The 17,789-nt window shown below is 46.9% G+C and overlaps 1 protein-coding gene across 1 annotated transcript in view; it reads right to left on the bottom strand.

Annotated features, from left to right (window-relative positions):
- Positions 1 to 17,789, bottom strand: part of STX1A (syntaxin 1A) — a 672,774-nt gene that overhangs the window by 431,513 nt on the left and 223,472 nt on the right. The window contains exons 2-3 of the mRNA XM_078679566.1: positions 1,644 to 1,721; positions 1,428 to 1,527 (exon numbers count right to left, since the gene is read on the bottom strand). Of these exons, the coding sequence (XP_078535692.1) occupies positions 1,428 to 1,527; positions 1,644 to 1,721 (178 nt within the window). The remainder of the gene's footprint in view (positions 1 to 1,427; positions 1,528 to 1,643; positions 1,722 to 17,789) is intronic.

Raw genomic sequence — 17,789 nt, 5'->3', positions numbered from 1 at the left:
TTAACACTGGCAAAACCAAATGTATGGCTTTTATTACTGGGCAATATAAGAACAAGTGACAATTCTGGAACGAGTTAAGAACTTCGACTATTTTGGTGTCAGGTTAGCAAAGTCATTATGCAGGGGCCCTGCACATTATGAAAATCCATCTCGTTTTATAACACAGATCCCTTTCAGTCTTGAAAATGTTCAAACCGTCTACTTTTCGGCCTTTATTTCCTGCATTTGAAATATACCAAGAAAAGGGTTTAGGTGCTGCTTTCTAAGGTTCTGAGATATAGGGTAATTGTAATACCATCAGATGAGTAAGAGCAGAAAATAAATGATTACACACACTGCTTAATATGCCACAAAGTGCCACAAGGATTCCTCTCCGACAAGATTTAGGCATAAAGGGTACACAAAGCACATTTTTAAAAAACGACTGTATTAGTTGAGACTTTGGTAGAATGGCAATTACATTTGTACGCAACCTAATTTTTCGAGCTAAAAGCGATGCACCCTGCCTTGGCTCAAATATATAACGTTTTTTTTTCTACTGGAATATATAATATGCCGTACAATACATAATCCATCCATCTCCTAAGGATCAGTGAAATTGGTAAAAATCAACACATTGGTCGTTTGTTTATGGTAGGTAGGACTGTCAGCCGAGAAGCAGTGGTTTGGCTGAGCAGTTTCTTACTTCCAAAGATGTGCTGGAGTTTGAGCCTCTATTGGACAAAATCAGAGCTCATACATGAAATGTATAATTGGGATTTTATTGACCAATAGTTTTGTAGTAAATGGTCTTCGAGATCAGATACTTGCCCAGCTCCCAGGGCCCCTGCAGAAACTCAGGCACATTTACTATTTTTTTTGCACAGTATATTGTCACCTTAGGAGGAAATAAATTAATGCTCTCAGTCAGAACTTGGACATAAGACAATATACAATTGCGCTGAGAGTTTTCAAATCAGACATTAATGAAGTGATAGTCTTTGATCTGTCCAAATTCTTATATTCCACGTGGCGTTTAAGACACACTTTAAGTGGATAAGCAATGGTTTTACAGTATTTTCGTATTACTTTCTTTGTTGAAAGTAGGCGTTGATTTTTATGTTCACAATGTTTAATTGAATTGTATTTACGATATTTGTGTGTTTTATTGGGACTTCCCCCGAAATCAACAGTAAAGACATATGTGGAATTAGGTATAGAAATTCTATAAATACACACCTGCCTGTCAATATATCTGCCCTGGATATTTTGACTACAATAGTAAGATTTAATGACATTCAATACTCAATATTCAAGACCCACACCTCCACGAGTGACACTGTGCAGTCAGTTTGGGCACATCCTTCCTCTTCTGTCTCAACATTTGACAACGTTTTATGAGCCGGCCCCCCTCAAAAATACCATGAATATAAATCCAAGGGCCTTACTCTCATCTGGGTTTGGGGCAGCCAGTATGGCACTGTGCTTCCTCTTGACTTCCTCCACATTCTCTGCAATTTTATCAATAAAGCCTCGAATTTCTTCCACCTGATGGAGAATACAGAGAAAAAAGACATGTTGAGGTAAATAACCATCCAGATCCACCAGCAGTAGGCATGTGAGCTCTCTCCACTCACTCTACGTCTCAAACCCCTCGAACGTACGTGTTCAAAGAATTCATCCATGAAGCGGTCGCGATCCACACTGACTGCCACTTCATCATCTTCATCGCTGTCCTTTGCCTGCAAAGATACAAACCCACAGATTAAAAAACTCTCTTCATTCCACTCAGGAAAATACATTCACATCTATTGGTAACTATCACCAAAGTACACAAACACACAGGTGTCTAAAAATCCACTTATGGTTTCCAATGCTAGCCACATGGGGTGCAGGCCTTGGAGATCTCTGTACTCACAGAGAGTAAACCAGAGGAGTGTGAGATGTGGACCATGGGAGAGATATCATTTGTTGATACAGCCCTATAGGATACGGACATGTTGTGACTTAGGAACATACTTGTCGTACCCAAGTAGTTTTACTTTCAGTGGTTTATATCAATTTGCATTGCTTTAATAAAAACACCACGCTGTTCAACCACAGCCATTCTGTATGCCCATGTTATACTTAGGCCTTCACTGTACTCGTAGTTCTGAAGTATTTTGATTTTTTTGTATTTGCACTTGTGAGTATTCACAAAAGACTAGTTCAGTGTCTGATAAAGAAATTGTTACCCTCAAACCATCGGTTTACAGTGTGTAGCGCTGTAGATTCACACACAATGTATTATCCTGCCATCTAGTTTTGGAAGTAGATGTTTACGCGTTATTTTTGTTCAAAGTTGTTTTCAGGTCGCAAGACCTGTTGTGAATCCACCCTTAGTCCACAATGCTCCAGGACAAAGAATCCACCTCAGATTGCTTTTAGCTCTGGGGGTGAGTAGTGCAAGTGGAGTATGTCAAACACAGAGCCGGAAGTAGTGTGCATTGGTTATAGAGGTATTGTTGAGAGTATTTGTAAGTACTGATGGATTCCGGGGAGGAGGCTACGTGAATCTACAGCCAGGGCCAGACTGGGAACCAAGCCGGCCCCAGCAAAGTGCTTGGCAGGCCCCCTGGGGGTTGGGGGGTAGGGGGTCTGAGCTCTTTGCCGGGCCGGTTTTCGTCGGATTTTGTTGCAGGGCCGATTTTGCAGCTATGCTGCATAAACGGCCCTGTAACAAAAACGGCTCCCAGGGGCCCAAAACCGGCCCCCACCCTTGCGGTGCTCCGGGGGATTGCCCGGTGCCCGCAACGGCCAGTCCGGGCCTGTCCACAGCACAACAAGTTACAAACAGATGGTTACAGGGTAAGTAACTTCTTGCATTTGTAGCTTCTGTGGCTGTAGATACACACGATCTGCACAGAATATAAAGCAGTCCATCCCCTAAACGGTGGCCAGCGAGTTGATAATGCAGATGTTTGAAATAAGGTTCTCCAAACAATCAGCGCACTAAAGCATGCTTGCTGGCTTAGATGTCCACACATTAGTGTTTGGTGAATGTGTGCAGTGTTGACCATGTAGCAGCTTTACAGATGTCTGCTAATGGAATGTTTCCTATGAAAGCCATAGTGGCTCCTTTTTAGGTCTGCAGTACGCCAAGACATTTCAATTTTAAAATAATGATATATATATTAATGTATGTATATATATATGGGTATAACGCAGCGCAGAAGGCTGGGGTTACAGGACTTTAAATCGATATATATATGTATATATATACATATAAATATATGTATATATATATATATTATGCTCACTTAAAAAGCATTTCAGCGAGCTCTGTTCACCCATTTGTCTGTTACTGTGTCATTCACATTTTGCTTCCTCTCAGTACGGCATACAGCATGGGGCAATGGCTCAGCCTACTGCAGCCACAAGCTAACTTCCCTTTGAGTGACTGCATTTTGCTCATTCACCAGTAGCACATCTGCACACAAGGTAGTTCACAACAGTTTCAGTTTTACTTTACTATTAGTTTACTCTTGCCCTTATGATAGCAGGAAACATTCTACCAGCCTTGTGAGCACAGGGTGAATTCCAACTTTATCAGTTCCTGCCTCCTTCGAATGCAGTTGTAAATTCCTTATGGAGTGGCCTTAATATTATATGATTGCTGCCGCTTCACAGCATACCAGACTGTGTGCATTTGAAACTGTCCTTTGTAAAGGTATTCTGTTTTAAAAAAATGTGCACAATGAAGTGTATTTATAACTCTAATTTTCTATGTCACCATGGTATGTTAATGCAGCTGTAGACAAAGCTTTTCCAGTTGGCAGAGCAGCAGGCGCATGTACTAGCTTTACACGCTTCATGCAGGATTTGCATGCACTCTTCCGTGAGTTTGAGGTACCCAAACTCTAGGACCTCAGATCGCTACATTGCGTTGTCTGGATGAATGAGCTGACCTGGATACTGAGATAAAAGATCTAGCACCGGTAAAAGCTTCATTTGTGGATGTACTGACATCTCTAGTAGCATGAAGTACCATGGTTGTCTCACCCAGGTTGATGCCACCAAAATGAGGGTCACTGACATGCGCCTCACTTTCCTGACCATATACAGGATCAGGGTAGGGGAAAGGCATAGGCAAATATCACTGACCAATCATCCATCCATTGCCCATTATTGTGTTGAAAGCTCGGAGCGCCAGGCGGATTGCCATGAGTTCTAGATATCTGATGTGGTAGCTCATTTGTTGAGAAGTCCACATATCCCTGACAGTCATGTGATTGAGATGGGCTTCCCAACACAAGTGATGCAAAATTGATGGATGGAATACTGAACAATGCAAACATTCACTCCCACTCACAAGGATCTGGGTTTAATCCATCATTCGTTTGCTCACCAAGCCACCCCAGTTTGGACCCAGCCATTTGCAAATTAGTCTTGACCCTGTTCCTTATGGGAACAGTCCAGCCCAAACTACCAAGCCCAATCCTCCCTGGATCGGTAATAAGCATCCTGTGACCAGTTTTGGGGCATCAACCCTCATCAGCCAGGCTAGCTTAAATCCAGTGGCAAAGTGAGCAAGGGACTCACGTATGGGCCTACCCTACCAAATTAGGGCGAACAAGGCAAACATAAGGAGATGATGGATGGAGCACTGAAACTTTTCAGACACCCACCCCCAATCACAGATCTGGGTTGAATCCATCATCATTCTTTAGTTCAATTCGCCACCCCAGTTCAGACCCAGCCATATGCAAATCTGTCTTGACCCTGTGCCTCATGGTAACAGTCCAGACCAAACTGCCAAGCCAGGGCCTCCCTGGACCAGAAACAAGCATCCTGGGACTGGTTTTGCAGTCAAACCTCTCACCAGCCAGGCTAGCTTGAATCCAATGGCAAAGTGAGCAAGGGCCCACACCTGGGCATACCCTGATGGATCCTGATGGATCCCTGATGGATTTAAGCTAAGATCTCTGTAGTGGGGTGAATGTATGACAATGTTCTGCATTCTGTCCATCAATTGTTCTTTTTGCATTGGTCACCCCAAGTGGGACGGGTATGCCCAGACATGGGTCCCGTGCTCTCCATGCCAAAGGAGTCAAGCTATCCTGGCTGATGAGGGGTGAAACCCTGAAACCGGTCCTAGGATTCAAAACTGCGCCGTCAGAACACTCCTTCAAATCCCTCGCTGGCATTCTTCTAAGCCTGGCCTGAGGGAACTACATTGGCTCCCAGTCAAGGAGCGAATCCAATTCAAGGCCCTATGTATCGCTCACAGAGTTCTCTGGAAACCCAGCCCGGACATCTGCCACTCCCTGATTTCTCCCTATCAGCCCCCCAGACAGCTTCGATCTGCTACAGCTCATCTTGCCCCTGTTGCTAAAGTTCAGAGATCAGGATGTGGCGGCCGCTCCTTTTCCTACAACTCGGCCAAGCTATGGAATGCTCTTCCCCTCCTCCAGCGGGAGGAACCCAACCTACTCACCTTTCGCAAACATCTAAAAACCTTTCTTCTTAACCAATTGTTCTGCTTCCAACATCTTCTGCTTTTGCTTGTGTCCGCAGCGCTAGGACTCCTCAGGGTAGCTACCGGGCTATACAAGAACCACTTTCATTTCATTCATTCATTCATTTAATTTAATTCAGGGTGCTTGTTTCCAGTCCAGGGAAGACCTGGCCTGGCAGTTCGGGCTGGACTGCTCCCATTGGGCGCAGGGTTAAGACTGATTTGCATATGGCTGGGTTCAAACTGGAATGGCATGGGGAGCAAAAAAACGAAGGATTTAAGCCCAGATCACTGTACTGGGGTGAATGTGCAACATTGCTCTGTAATCTGTCCATCAATTGTTCTTTGTGCATTTGTCACCCCAACACGAGTGAAGCATCTGTGGTAATGATCACTTTCAAAATTGGGCGAAGGAAAGGTCTGCTAATGAACAAGTGGTTGTTGTTCTACAACAAGGGAGTGCATTTGATCCTTTATCAATACCCAAATCTCCCATGACCCATCTCGCTAGACACTCCTACAAAGGGAGCATGTGCAATGTGGGGTGCAAATACTATTGTGATATAAGGGCTCATCGTCCCTAACAGTCCCATCGCTATCCTTACTGGGAGGGGATTCGTGTCTGAACAAAGGGGTAGCAGTTTTGGAATGTCATCGCCCTCTCTTAGTTGGGACAGGTTTCATGTGGCAGTGATAAATATCTAATCCCCCCCCCAAAAAAAAAAAATAGGCACTATCCACTAGGACTGCTGGTGTGACTTTTTAGAATGAATGGTGAACCCTAGTCTGCAGAGCGAAGACACTGCTGTTTGAGTGTGTGCTGGTGATTACTGTCCGCTGCAGATCTTGATTAGCTGGTCATCCAGATACGGAAAGATATGAATGGTGCTTCTGTGCAGATACACTGCCAGCATTGCTAGGCACTTTTTAAACCCCTTGATGCTGTAGTGACCCCGAAAGTGACCCTAAAAAGATAGTGCTTTGTAGTGCTGTCCACTTACCACAAAGCAAAAGTACCAGGGGTGGGCTGGATGTATGGCATGTGAAAATAGGCGCACTTCAGGTTGAGGGCCGCCATGAAGCTCCTCTTCACAGGAAGGGGGTGATTTAAGGGCCTATGGTCCAGGTTTGGCCATAGGGTGTCATCATTTTTGGGAAATTAAAAGGTACAGGGAGTAAACTAGTTTGCTGAACTGTTGTGGGGTACTAGCGGAATGGCACCTTTGACGAGGACTGCCTGCATCTCTTCATCAGCAGGCGCAGAGGGTTGCGTGATTGGGGAAAATTAAGGGGGAGTCACCGTTTTGAGGCAGAGGCATCCCTGTTGGAGAATCCTCTACTGCTACCTCTTCTGTTGCCCCTCTGTCTCCCTTACCAAAAGATTTTGCTGGCTGGCCTTATGGAAGCTTTGGTGCTGCTGGTAACCTTCCCTCTGGGAGGGCGAAGGTGCTTTTGAGCCTCCTCTTGCCTGAAATTACGAAAGGAGCAGATATCTGCAGGACACCATTATTTTGACTGTCTTCAAGCCCTTCTTTATATTTTCGAGCTTGCTATAGATCTGCTCCCTGTCAAAGGGAACAATAGAAGCTGCTAAACCTCTGGCTGGAAGCCAGAAATGTGCCGCCAGGCATGGTGCCGCCAGAGGATTAGGATGATAATCTCTCCGGAGGCAGAGTCTGCAGCATTCAACACACACCTAACTTTTGCAGTGAGAATCCCCCCGCCCTCTGCTGCCAGTTCCTGGCCCCTTTTACATTGAACCCATATTATTATTATTATTATTATTAATGTGGATTATTATTATTATTATTATTATTATTGAGGTGCTGGATCAGCTCCTCCGTTTCCTTCCAGTGATGTTGTTGCATTGGGAGAGCAGGCGAACAGAGTTAGCAGGGACAGCAGAGTTAGCAATCCTCCACAGCTGAGCGGCCCCCACCTTTACACACTTCTCTGCTGCATCTGGTCCTTTGCTGTCCTTTTCTGGAGGAGCGTCCACTGTTGCCTAAGCTAAGGCCCATGTTCTTGCCTTGTGGACAATGAGCGAGTCAGGCAGGACATGGCCCCTAATGTACACCAGGGCATCTTGGGATGCCGGACATTTCTTTTTAACCCAAGGATGACAACCCTTGCCTTCACTGGGTCATTAATGTTTCCAGGGCAATCTTGAGCCTTTTCTGTAGCACTGGGAGGTCCTGCACACACCTCTTAGCTTCAGAGAGGCTTTGACGAGGGTCATCCTCCTCCTACACCACTTGCATTATAACATCGTGGAGCTGTGCAGCCCTCTATCACTAAATGGTAAGCCGTAGTGCCCTCTGGTGAGATGTTTTAAAGGGAATGTGTCCAAGTATGGATTAATCTGGTGGGTTCACGTAGCCCTCACATGGACCTCCCTCCCCAGGTGCTGGCTCATAGTGAAGGGGCTTGAGGTGGTTTGGGGCTTCCTGGTCTGAGTCAATGGGAACTGACTGAAGCATGGATTGTGAAGTCTGTGGTTGTTGAGTTGTGTGTGGATGTGGCACTGGAGGAGGTGGCTTAGGAATTCTGGGAGAAGGAGAGAGCGCTGGCAGACTTATAGCCCCGTCCCTAACCCTTTTTGGTGGAGGAAGATGGAGAGTAGAGTCTCAGAGGACAGTTCCTCTTCAAATGTTATGGGTATGTATATATACAAGGAAATGGCACAGCGCTGCGGGAAATTTTGCAGTGCCGCAATATTTAAAAACTCAGGTATGAGCCGGATTTACAATAAGGCGCACCCCTGTGTTTTCCCTTGCGCAGGCACTAAAAATAGCTGCTTAGTGCTAATACAGACACCTTTGCGCAATAGTGCAAGGGTGCCTGCAGTGCAGGGAATGATTGCTTATGTAATGGAATGTGTAACTTCCAGCATCTAACAATCAATAATGGCGATTTGCTACTTCTATGTGTGCTGCATTTTGCAGCATGCATAGAAGTAGCAAATCACCAATATTTAATGATTGAATGGACACCTTCCTGCACACAATCAATCATTAAAGGCGTTTTGCGCTATGTGTCCTGTAGAATGCAGCACACATAGAAAAAGCAAAAATGAGGAGAAATAAAAGTATTGTTCCTTGTTGTGTCTATCTAACGCTGGCATTTGCATGGCGTTAGTTGTTGGCACTGTCTCAGAGTTACAGATCCTTGTAAATCTGGGGCAGCATCAAAAAGCATTGGGTGTTGAGGTGGAACACCCACAGCAACACCCATTGCACAACCCTTTCACGTAGAAAAGTGCATGGAAGGGTACCATTTACAAAGTGCCATTAAGCCACTCAAAGTGGCTTAACGTCACTTTGTAAATATGGTGCTGGGCATGGTCATAAAAAGTGACATTCCAGTGGCGCAATCCTCTTGTAAATATGCACCTTAGTTCCTCATTTTGGGGATCTGAAGGTCAAGTGTGGGTGCTCCTGCAGAGGAGGTTTGGTGAGAATCTTCCCTGTGGACGGGTGAATAAAGATCTTTTTTTTGGTTTGTCGTCCAGGAACTCCGGGAGCTGGAGCTTTATTGGGCTCTTGCTTGTGTCTGAGCCCAGAGTTGAGGGTTCGTTCGGTGTCAGTCTAGGTGTCGGTTTAGCTGATGGTATTGGCGTCGAGTTCAGCTCAGATGCGGGTTTCTCAGTCCCTTGAGGTTGAGGTGGTGGTCACAGATGGCATGGCTCAGCGCCCTTTGCCGATGGTTTGCTAAGAGTCAAGGGCATCTCTCAAGGCCGAGCAGTAACCGGGGCTGGAGCTGGACCGAAGGCTGGTGCCAAAGACATCTTCTAGCAACCATTTCAAGAGAATCCTAACGCTGCATTTTGTAGTGCTTCCAGCGGCTCTCCAGTCAGTACTGAAGGGTCTTATGAACTGAAATGCCTAACAGGCAATGCAGACAACCTTGTTGTGTGTGTGTGATCACAACAAATTACTCACCATGTGTTAATCTGATCAGAGCAATTTTGTCTAGCACCTAGTGCAGAACTGGAAGGGTATTCTCTCAATAACACCCCCAACACAGTCCTTCTCTAGATGCAACCTAAATTCTTGGTAGTGTCATCAATGCCACTTGCTCCACTTACGGTCCAATGAGAACTCCTTGGTGGTGGCATCTCAAAGCTGATCGGATGCCAATAGAAAGTCTCTGCAGCTGGCACCGCAGAGATTCACATCCACCGGATGGCTAGCATCAAAATTCCCAGAGAAAATGCATATTCCCTGCATCATTTCTAGGCTCTCTGATCCATCTGATGAGAGAGCTCTGCACTTGCTGCGACTTCCACTGGCTGAGTTTCAGCTTCTGTTATGTGCATCTCTTCCATTGCTGCTTATGAGGTGAAAATGTATTAAAAAGTGATGATTTGTGGGAGTGGTCAGCATTGTATCCTCAATAGCTCGAGAGGTGAAGGGCGGTTTGGGTGCTTATTTACATTTTTGCTTTAATAAACAAGCTTTAGACTTCAAGTAGGCGTGATAACTTTGAATTTTCTTTCACATTAGTCAAAGATGTTCCATCCATGTTGTGCAACTCTGGCATACTATCCTGAGGTGCAAGTCAACAGCGCGAAACCTCACCTAACTCCCACCAAGCAACTGAGAGACACCCACCCACCCACAGACAATGCCATGAAAAGGTCTCAAACGTCAGATGTTTTAAGTTTAGTATAGTTTATTTCAAATACCTGTGATAGTCGTAGTACACCTTGGTCTTACAGAACATTTGCACCATGTATTATTACATATCTGAAACACTTACAAAAGGAAACATTTCAATTAGGAAATTTGTACAGATTCTGGTACAGTTCAAATCGTGTTCATCTCCAATAATACAATCAACAGTGAAAAAATCATAGATTAAAATATCCGTCCCCAACTTCATCACTCAACCCATAGACAGAGCTGCAAATCACTCTAGTCACAGGCAAATACTTCAGCATTGCCACTCATATACACAGTTTTCCAGAGAGAAACTCCCGGTCATTTTAAACAAAGCGAGTTTGCCCTACACGGCTTAACCTTTATTACTTGCAGGCGTAATCTAGTGCCAGCCTGTCTGTGGCAGGACCACATCTTGCTTTGTAGTAGAACTAGCCACACCGACTTATCCTGGACATCCCCCGCCAAAACCACATCTCCGGCCACCTGAGAGACCTCCACTGGCTTCCGGTCAACAAAAGAATCACCTTCAAACTCCTCACGCACGCCTACAGAGCCCTGCGCAACACTGGGCCCGAATACCTCAAACATCGCCTCTCCTTCTACACAACGATCAGACACCTCTGCCTCACCCATCTAGCCCTGACCACTATCCCACAGGTCCGAAAAATATTGGCTGGAGGAAGATCCTTCTCCTACCTCGCAACGAAGATCTGGAACTCCCTACTTCTGGACCTCAAGAAATCACTGTCACTGCCTCAATTCAGGAAGGACCTCAAGACATGCCTCTTTAACCCCTTTGACGCTGATGACGAGCTGGGCTCGTCATGAGGTAGCCTCCTGCTACGCTGATGACGAGCCCAGCTCGTCACGTAAAGTGCGCTTTGAAAAATCTCAGCGTACGAGCGGAATTCCGCCCGCACGCATGCGGTTAACTGAACAGAAGAACCTCCACTGCTCCCCCCCGCTGCGCCTTGAGACCCTCATGGGTGAGTAGTCGCGCTTCATAAGAACCCTGATTGATTGATTGACAGAGGCAATATATCACAGTCTCCCCAAGTCTAGTAATCAACCAAGACTTCTTTAACCATGAGCTTCTTCATCCCTTCTCCCCACCCCTAGAAAAGGGCAACTGGACTGCCATTCACAAACCCTTCAATACCGGTCATGTCTCAACCTATTAATGAGTTACTGCCAAATCCCCTGCAAGAACATTACATTTGTAGATTAGGCAGACACTGACCGAGCTAATAGCTTGGGCTTCTCTTAATTAAAAACTTTTCTCAAGCTTCAGTCAATCACAGCACTAGGAGCCCCAGGTGGGCACCCACATGATTTCACTCACCTTTGCTGTCCTGGGTACCTCTTGAACAAACCATTGTTTTCAGGTATTTCAGTCCAATTGTTTCAATCTACTTTAACCAACACAAACACCTCACCCGCTCTCATGCCAACACGTCTCTCTACGCTACATAAATAACTTCTGAGATTGGCTTTCAATCCATAACACACCCACTGTCCACCCCCTTGTACTTGCCCATGAAGTTTCCTTCTTTCACCAAAACTATCATCTTGGTGAAAACACGGAATATCCATGAGTACTGCTCCACTTGGAACCATTATGAGAAGGAAAGGGTGAGGGCGTGTATGCAAACATACACTGCAGTACCTCACTCTGACCCCAGCTCTCCGCTGACCCTCAGAGGGTTCATCCGGGCTTTGAGAGACTCGAGCCACCCCAGGACATCTAATCTCCCAAGCGGCCCCGGGCATTCTACTATTTCTGTCCACAAAACCACGACTAGGGTAAAATATAAGGGAAGGGCTCGGGTGGCACAATCAGGGCAAACTAATGACAGCAAAAGCCGGTTATGGTCAAACCGGGCACCCAGAGTTGGATGGACCCGAGCCACGTGCCACACCTGAGGGCACCCTAGGTTTTCAGCCAACAGCACGTTTCATACAGAGCCTTGGAACCAGCGACTTAAACATCGTCATCCAGGGGCAGCTGAGATGAGGAAACAGGACGTACATCCTCCGAGGGTAGAATGGGGTCCAGGCCTCGCGCTCGTGCGCGCGTGGACTGTATTCTGGCTTCGGTTACAAGAAGGCACGCTGCCATTCACATGCATTGTCAGAACACGGAATCCGGGCTTTACCATCTGTGTGCAGCAGCGAATGCTCTCTTCTGCCAAAGCAGGAAGCGTAGGGCCTCACACAAGGAGAAAGGGACGGGAATCTCTCCTCGTCATGATCCATCGCTGCTGCCAGCCTTCGCCACCTAGGGGCAGTGCCTCTCGATGCCAAAACTAAATACCAATGCGTAAAGCCTAAAGGTTTCGCTATTTTATAAGTGGGAAGTAACCATCAAGAACCAATTTTGCTATTCCTTAATAGCGAAAAATAACGATTCGCTAATAAAGAATAGCAAAATGCTATGCATGAAGAAATCACTAAAAAAATAGCGATTTCTTAAAATTCCTTAATCGCGACTCGCAAATTGCGTGTCGCAATTAAGGAATACCTCCCCATTCATTCCTATGGGCCTATAGGCCCATAGGAATGAATAGGAAGACATTCTCAATTTGCGAATCGCAATTAGCGAATCGCAAATTGAGAATGCGATTTCAATGGTGCAGGGGTGTCCAAAGGACACCCTGTGGCACCCCTGAAATTGATCTGTGCACATATGTTGCGCACACACAGGCCCATAGGGCATGTGTGTGCGCAACATGAAACTTTAAAAAATGCACTTTAGTGCAGTTTTCAAATTTTTTGCAAATTACCATGAAGTTCAACTTCATGGTAATTTGCGAGCCCTATTAGCGAAATCACTATTTTTTAAACTTTAATGCATTGCATTTAAGGAATCTCAATTTGAGATTCCTTAAATGCAAGTAATCGCAATTTTGCAATTTCTTAATTTGCGATTTTTGCATTTGGGATGATGCATCCCAAATGCAAAAATACCAGTCGCAAAGGGGCAGATTCTGAGAATCTGCCTCTTTGCGAGCGGATTTTACCTTGATGCATCTATGCCTAAATCTTTAATGAGCGTTTTTGTGTGTTCAGTTGTGTAGGGGAATCTGATAATAAACTGTTGGTTCGGTGGATAAGTGCATAGATAAAGGAGTAAAAGGCTGGACGGATAATGTAAGGGGAGTTCATGTATGAAAGTTTGAATATGTAAGAGTACTTAGGCCTGGGCAGAATTTCCATTACGCCAGCGTATTCGGAGTCATTTTGGTAAATGTGGTGGTCCTGCAGGACCCTCGCTGGACTTCTGATAATGGCTAACACAGCGTCGCAATAAAGAAACACAGACACAGTTGCATGCAGTGTCAGCCGGAAGTCCCGAGCGACCCTGGCCCGAGAGTGATACAATGTGTGTGGGTGCTTCCGGGTCTCGTCCGCGCTTGTGCTTGCAGACGTAGACTAGACCGCTACATCCCATCCCAAGTTGGTCCTTTAAACAGAATGTTCTAGTCACAATTAGCACACAAAATCGGCAAGTCTATGATTAGGTCTGGGGTTGGGTCTAAGGATGTATCGGTGTTGACGACCCTCTTGGTTCCTTTCAGAGTTGGCTGGTTCCTTACTGCTAGCAGGGATTCTTGGGCTGAGCCCAGCAGATGACGTTGATGCTGTAGGACTCCAAGGCGCTTCATCAACAGAGTTGGGTTCCACCGTTTCAGTCACGGGCTCTCCACTCCTTGATTGCTCCGACTCCTGCACCACATCATCTGTAGCTGGGACTCTTTTGAACCATGAGATATTTAGTGCGATTACTTCTCCACCTCGCTCCATGGTAATGGCTGTTCCTCTGGTTGATCTTACTGTCCACAGCTCTGGTTCATAGGGGGTTCGGAACTTCCCTCCGCCCCAATGATTTCGTATGAGAACGGAGCATCTGGGCATCAGTACTCGGGCTCGTGCCCTCCGTCGATGACTCGCCTTTTCATTGGTCAACTGCCTCCTTGCTTGGGTGTTCATTGGGTCATATGGAGCTTGCCTCCAGTTGTCGCCTTGGGAAACGTGTCACACCGGGCCCCAGGCAGCATTAGTGACCATGGAGATCTTTGTGTTGTGCAGTGAGGTGTGCTGTGGTATTCTCTCAAAAACTGCTGGAGAGCAATCTCCGGGTCCGTCTGCTCAGCTACCGCTATCTGCAGGACTTTGTTAGCAGTTCGCATGAACTGTTCTGCTTCGTCATTGGCCTGCGGCCACTGGGGAGTGATGCGCTGATGTTTGACTCATAGCCGTGTCAGGAAATCCTTGAACTCGCTGTCCTGGAACGGTGGACCATTGTCTGTTTTGAGGACACATGGCAGTCCAAACAGCGCAAATTACTTTTCCAGGACAGGCTGCATATGGGTGAAAGCCGAGGATGGTAGGACCTCTACGATGGGATATTTGGTGTAGCTGTCAATCAGGACAGCTGTTACTCTCCCGCCCGGGAAACTCCCGAAATTAAGGCTCACCCATGACCACGGTAATGGAGCAGGGTCTTCCATTATTACTGGAGCTGGGGCTTCGGGGCTGCCAGTGAGCTTACAGGCTCTGCAGTCGCGCACAACAGACTTCACGTTTTCTTCAAGGCCAGGGAAGCAAACCTTCTCTTCTCATTCTCGATTTCATCCTCCCAGTGCCTTGATGAACTTCATGTGTGAGAGCGGTTGTGGAATGACAATGCGTGACCCTCTTAGTAGGACGCCATTTTCAGCAGCGCTGAGCGCATCTTTGACTTTCCAGAATTTTTCCAGACGGATCCTGTCGGGTTTGCCCAATCCGTGGATGTCTCTGAGAAAACCTTCCCAGGAGCCTTTCCGCAAGGCATCATTCACCCGCTTAAGAATCACGTCAGTATCCATGTGAGCTTTGATTTCTTCTATGGATAAGGCTCGCGGGCACGGCCATTGAGAAACCATGTTGACAAACTCTTCCATCTTCAGCTCTTGGTCAGAGTCTATCTCGGCAGGATGTACGGGATGGCGTGACAAAGTCAGTGGGGTTCTTTGCACCTGGCCTATATACTAGCTCCATCTGATAATGTTGAAGTTGGATCGCCCATCGTTTGATCCTGGGGGGGCGGATGAGGCGCGGTCCTCTTTAATAGTGGGATGAGGGGCTGATGATCTGTTACCACTTTGAAAGGCTGCCCACCGACATACAGATGAAAATGGTTACATGCCCACTTGATAGCTATGGCCTCTCGTTCTATTTGTGAATATCGGGTTTCGGTTGCAGTCAGTGCTTTGCTCGCAAAGGCTAGTGGAACCCATGTTCCTGGCTCCGTTTCTTGCGTAAGTAGGGCTCCTAAGCCCACTGGGCTGGCGTCTACTATCAGTTCGGTAGGTCGAGTTATGTTAAAATATGCCATGGTCGTGCTTTCAAGAAGGGCTGATTTTACTCGGCCAAATGCTCGCTCTTCTTCTTGGCCCCACAGCCAGGTGGTCTCCTTTTTGGTCAGGCTTCGCAGCAGCTCTGCGATGGTGGCAAGGTTCAGAATGAACCTTCCGAGGTATGTTGCCATACCCAGGAAGCTCCTTACCTCTGAAGCATTGGTTGGTGCATGTGCGAGTTGAATTGCTTGAGATTTCCTGGGGTCTACCCTGCCTCCCTACTGACTGAACACGTAGCCAAAGAAATCAGTTGTCTTCTGGAAGAATTGACATTTTTCCTTGTGAAGGGTCACCCCGTGTTCTGCCAGGCGCTGGAGGGTAGCTCTGAGCCAATGGTGATGGTCTTCTATGGTTGCTGAGTGAGCAAGAATGTCATCACTGACGTTGATAACACCCTGGAGCCCCGACAGAATCTCTCTTACTGCGTTTTGGAATATTTCAGCTGCGGAGGATATACCGAAGTTTAGCCTCTTGTAACGCCGAAGCCCCAGGTGCGTCGAAAACGTAGTGATGTATCTACTTTATTCTGCAAGTTTCAGCTGGTGATAGCCAGAGTTTAAATCTAGTATTGAAAACCATTGAGGTCCGCTAGAATGTCGTCAACTATCGGTGTTAGATGTCTCTCCCTCTTTATTGCTTGGTTAGGCATCCTCATATCAATGCAGATCCGGATTTTCCCTGGTTGCTTCGTTTTTTCGGCGATAACCATGGGGGACACCCAGGGGGGTCGGCCCTGTAACTTTCTCTATCACCCCTTGCTGTTCCAGTTTCAGGAGTTCCTGTTCCACCAGTGGCCTTAGGTGAAACGGTATGCGTCGATGCCGGAGGGCGACAGGTTGTACCGCTGTGTCTATGTGCAGTTTCACTGGTGGTCGTTTCATGCTTCCTAGTCCTTTAAATAGGTATGGGAACAGTTCTATGTTGTCGTCTCTTTGGAGTAGCTTTACTGCATTTGCGAACGCTACTAGGTTCAGATCCTCCACCGTGTGACTCCCAACTAGTATATCTGCTTCTCTGTCGACAACATGGAACGTGGTTGTGACCTCTTGGCCTTCCGATTTGACCTGGACGGACATTTTGCCTCTCAAAGGGAGCGGTGTTTGGCTTCCATATGTGAGGATTCTGATTCTGGATGGGGTGAGTGTTGGTCTTGGACTTAACTTTTTGTAGTGTTGACACCCAATGACATTCACCGTTGCTCCTGTATCGATGAGAGCTGTCACTGGCGAGCTGGCAATCTTGATGGCACACTTGGGTTTTGGTCGACGTCTTCGCTTAAGGTCGCTTGCGAAGGATACGAGGTAGCATTCTTCCTCTTCGTCTGTGGATGAGTCCTCCAGACACTGGTTGCGGTGTGCTACAGCCCCTGTCGACCTTGATATGGCGGGTTCTTCTAGTGCGAGGTGTCTCACTGCCCTTGAGGGTACTTGTCGTCCCGAGCTTCCTCTGTTCCGCATACCCCTCTGCATACACTCGCAAAATGATTAGGAATGCCACACTTTGTGCAAGTTTTGCCCTTTGCTGGGCAGTCTTCTTGGGGTGCTCTTCCTTCCCGCAGTAGCCGCACTCTGGTTGTCGCGTGTTTCTAGTGGGCCATCTCCCTCACCCAACACAGGTCGATGTACGAATGGCGTCTGCGCGCTCCGTCTTAACTGCGATCATTTGTTCCGCTGGTTGATTGAGGGATGCTTCCATCGCAGTTGCTCTGATGTCCGATGATTCATGCGAACGTACCAATATCAGAATGTCTTCTAATGAAATACGAGGTTGTCGGTGGATGAGGGTCCGCAGGGTCTTGTTGCGGCACCCTTGGATGGCTTGTGCTCTCACCTCTTTGGCCTGATGGTCTTCGGTACACGTGCTGGCCAATTCTCTGAGGTGCGCATGAAATGTGTCCATGGATGAAAACCTTCATAATCAGGATTGAGCTGAGGGTCAAAATGGGCATTTAGGGCACTGACTGCGGCGTCGTAGTCTGTTGGCACTCCTGTGTTCGGCAGATGGGCAAACAGCTTGTATATTTCGTCTCCAGCTAAATGTAACAGTAGCAACCTCTTAACAGCTCCATCTGTTTCCCACATTGCTATGAAATAGTTGTCGAGGCGGCCAACCCACACCTTCCATCTAGGTGACGCGGGGTCGATAATTTCACTAAACGGAGGGAGCGTGCTGACCTGGGAGTGCACATGATGTGGTGGCACAGCTGGGGCTACGGGTTGTTGGGCCGCGGGTGCGGCCTGATCCACCATC

This window comes from Lissotriton helveticus, chromosome 3_1 (genome assembly GCF_964261635.1).
Source record: "Lissotriton helveticus chromosome 3_1, aLisHel1.1, whole genome shotgun sequence".
In the NCBI taxonomy this organism is placed as follows: domain Eukaryota; kingdom Metazoa; phylum Chordata; class Amphibia; order Caudata; family Salamandridae; genus Lissotriton; species Lissotriton helveticus.
Note: the sequence above shows the minus strand (reverse complement) of the source record. Positions and strands in the feature narration are given on the sequence as shown.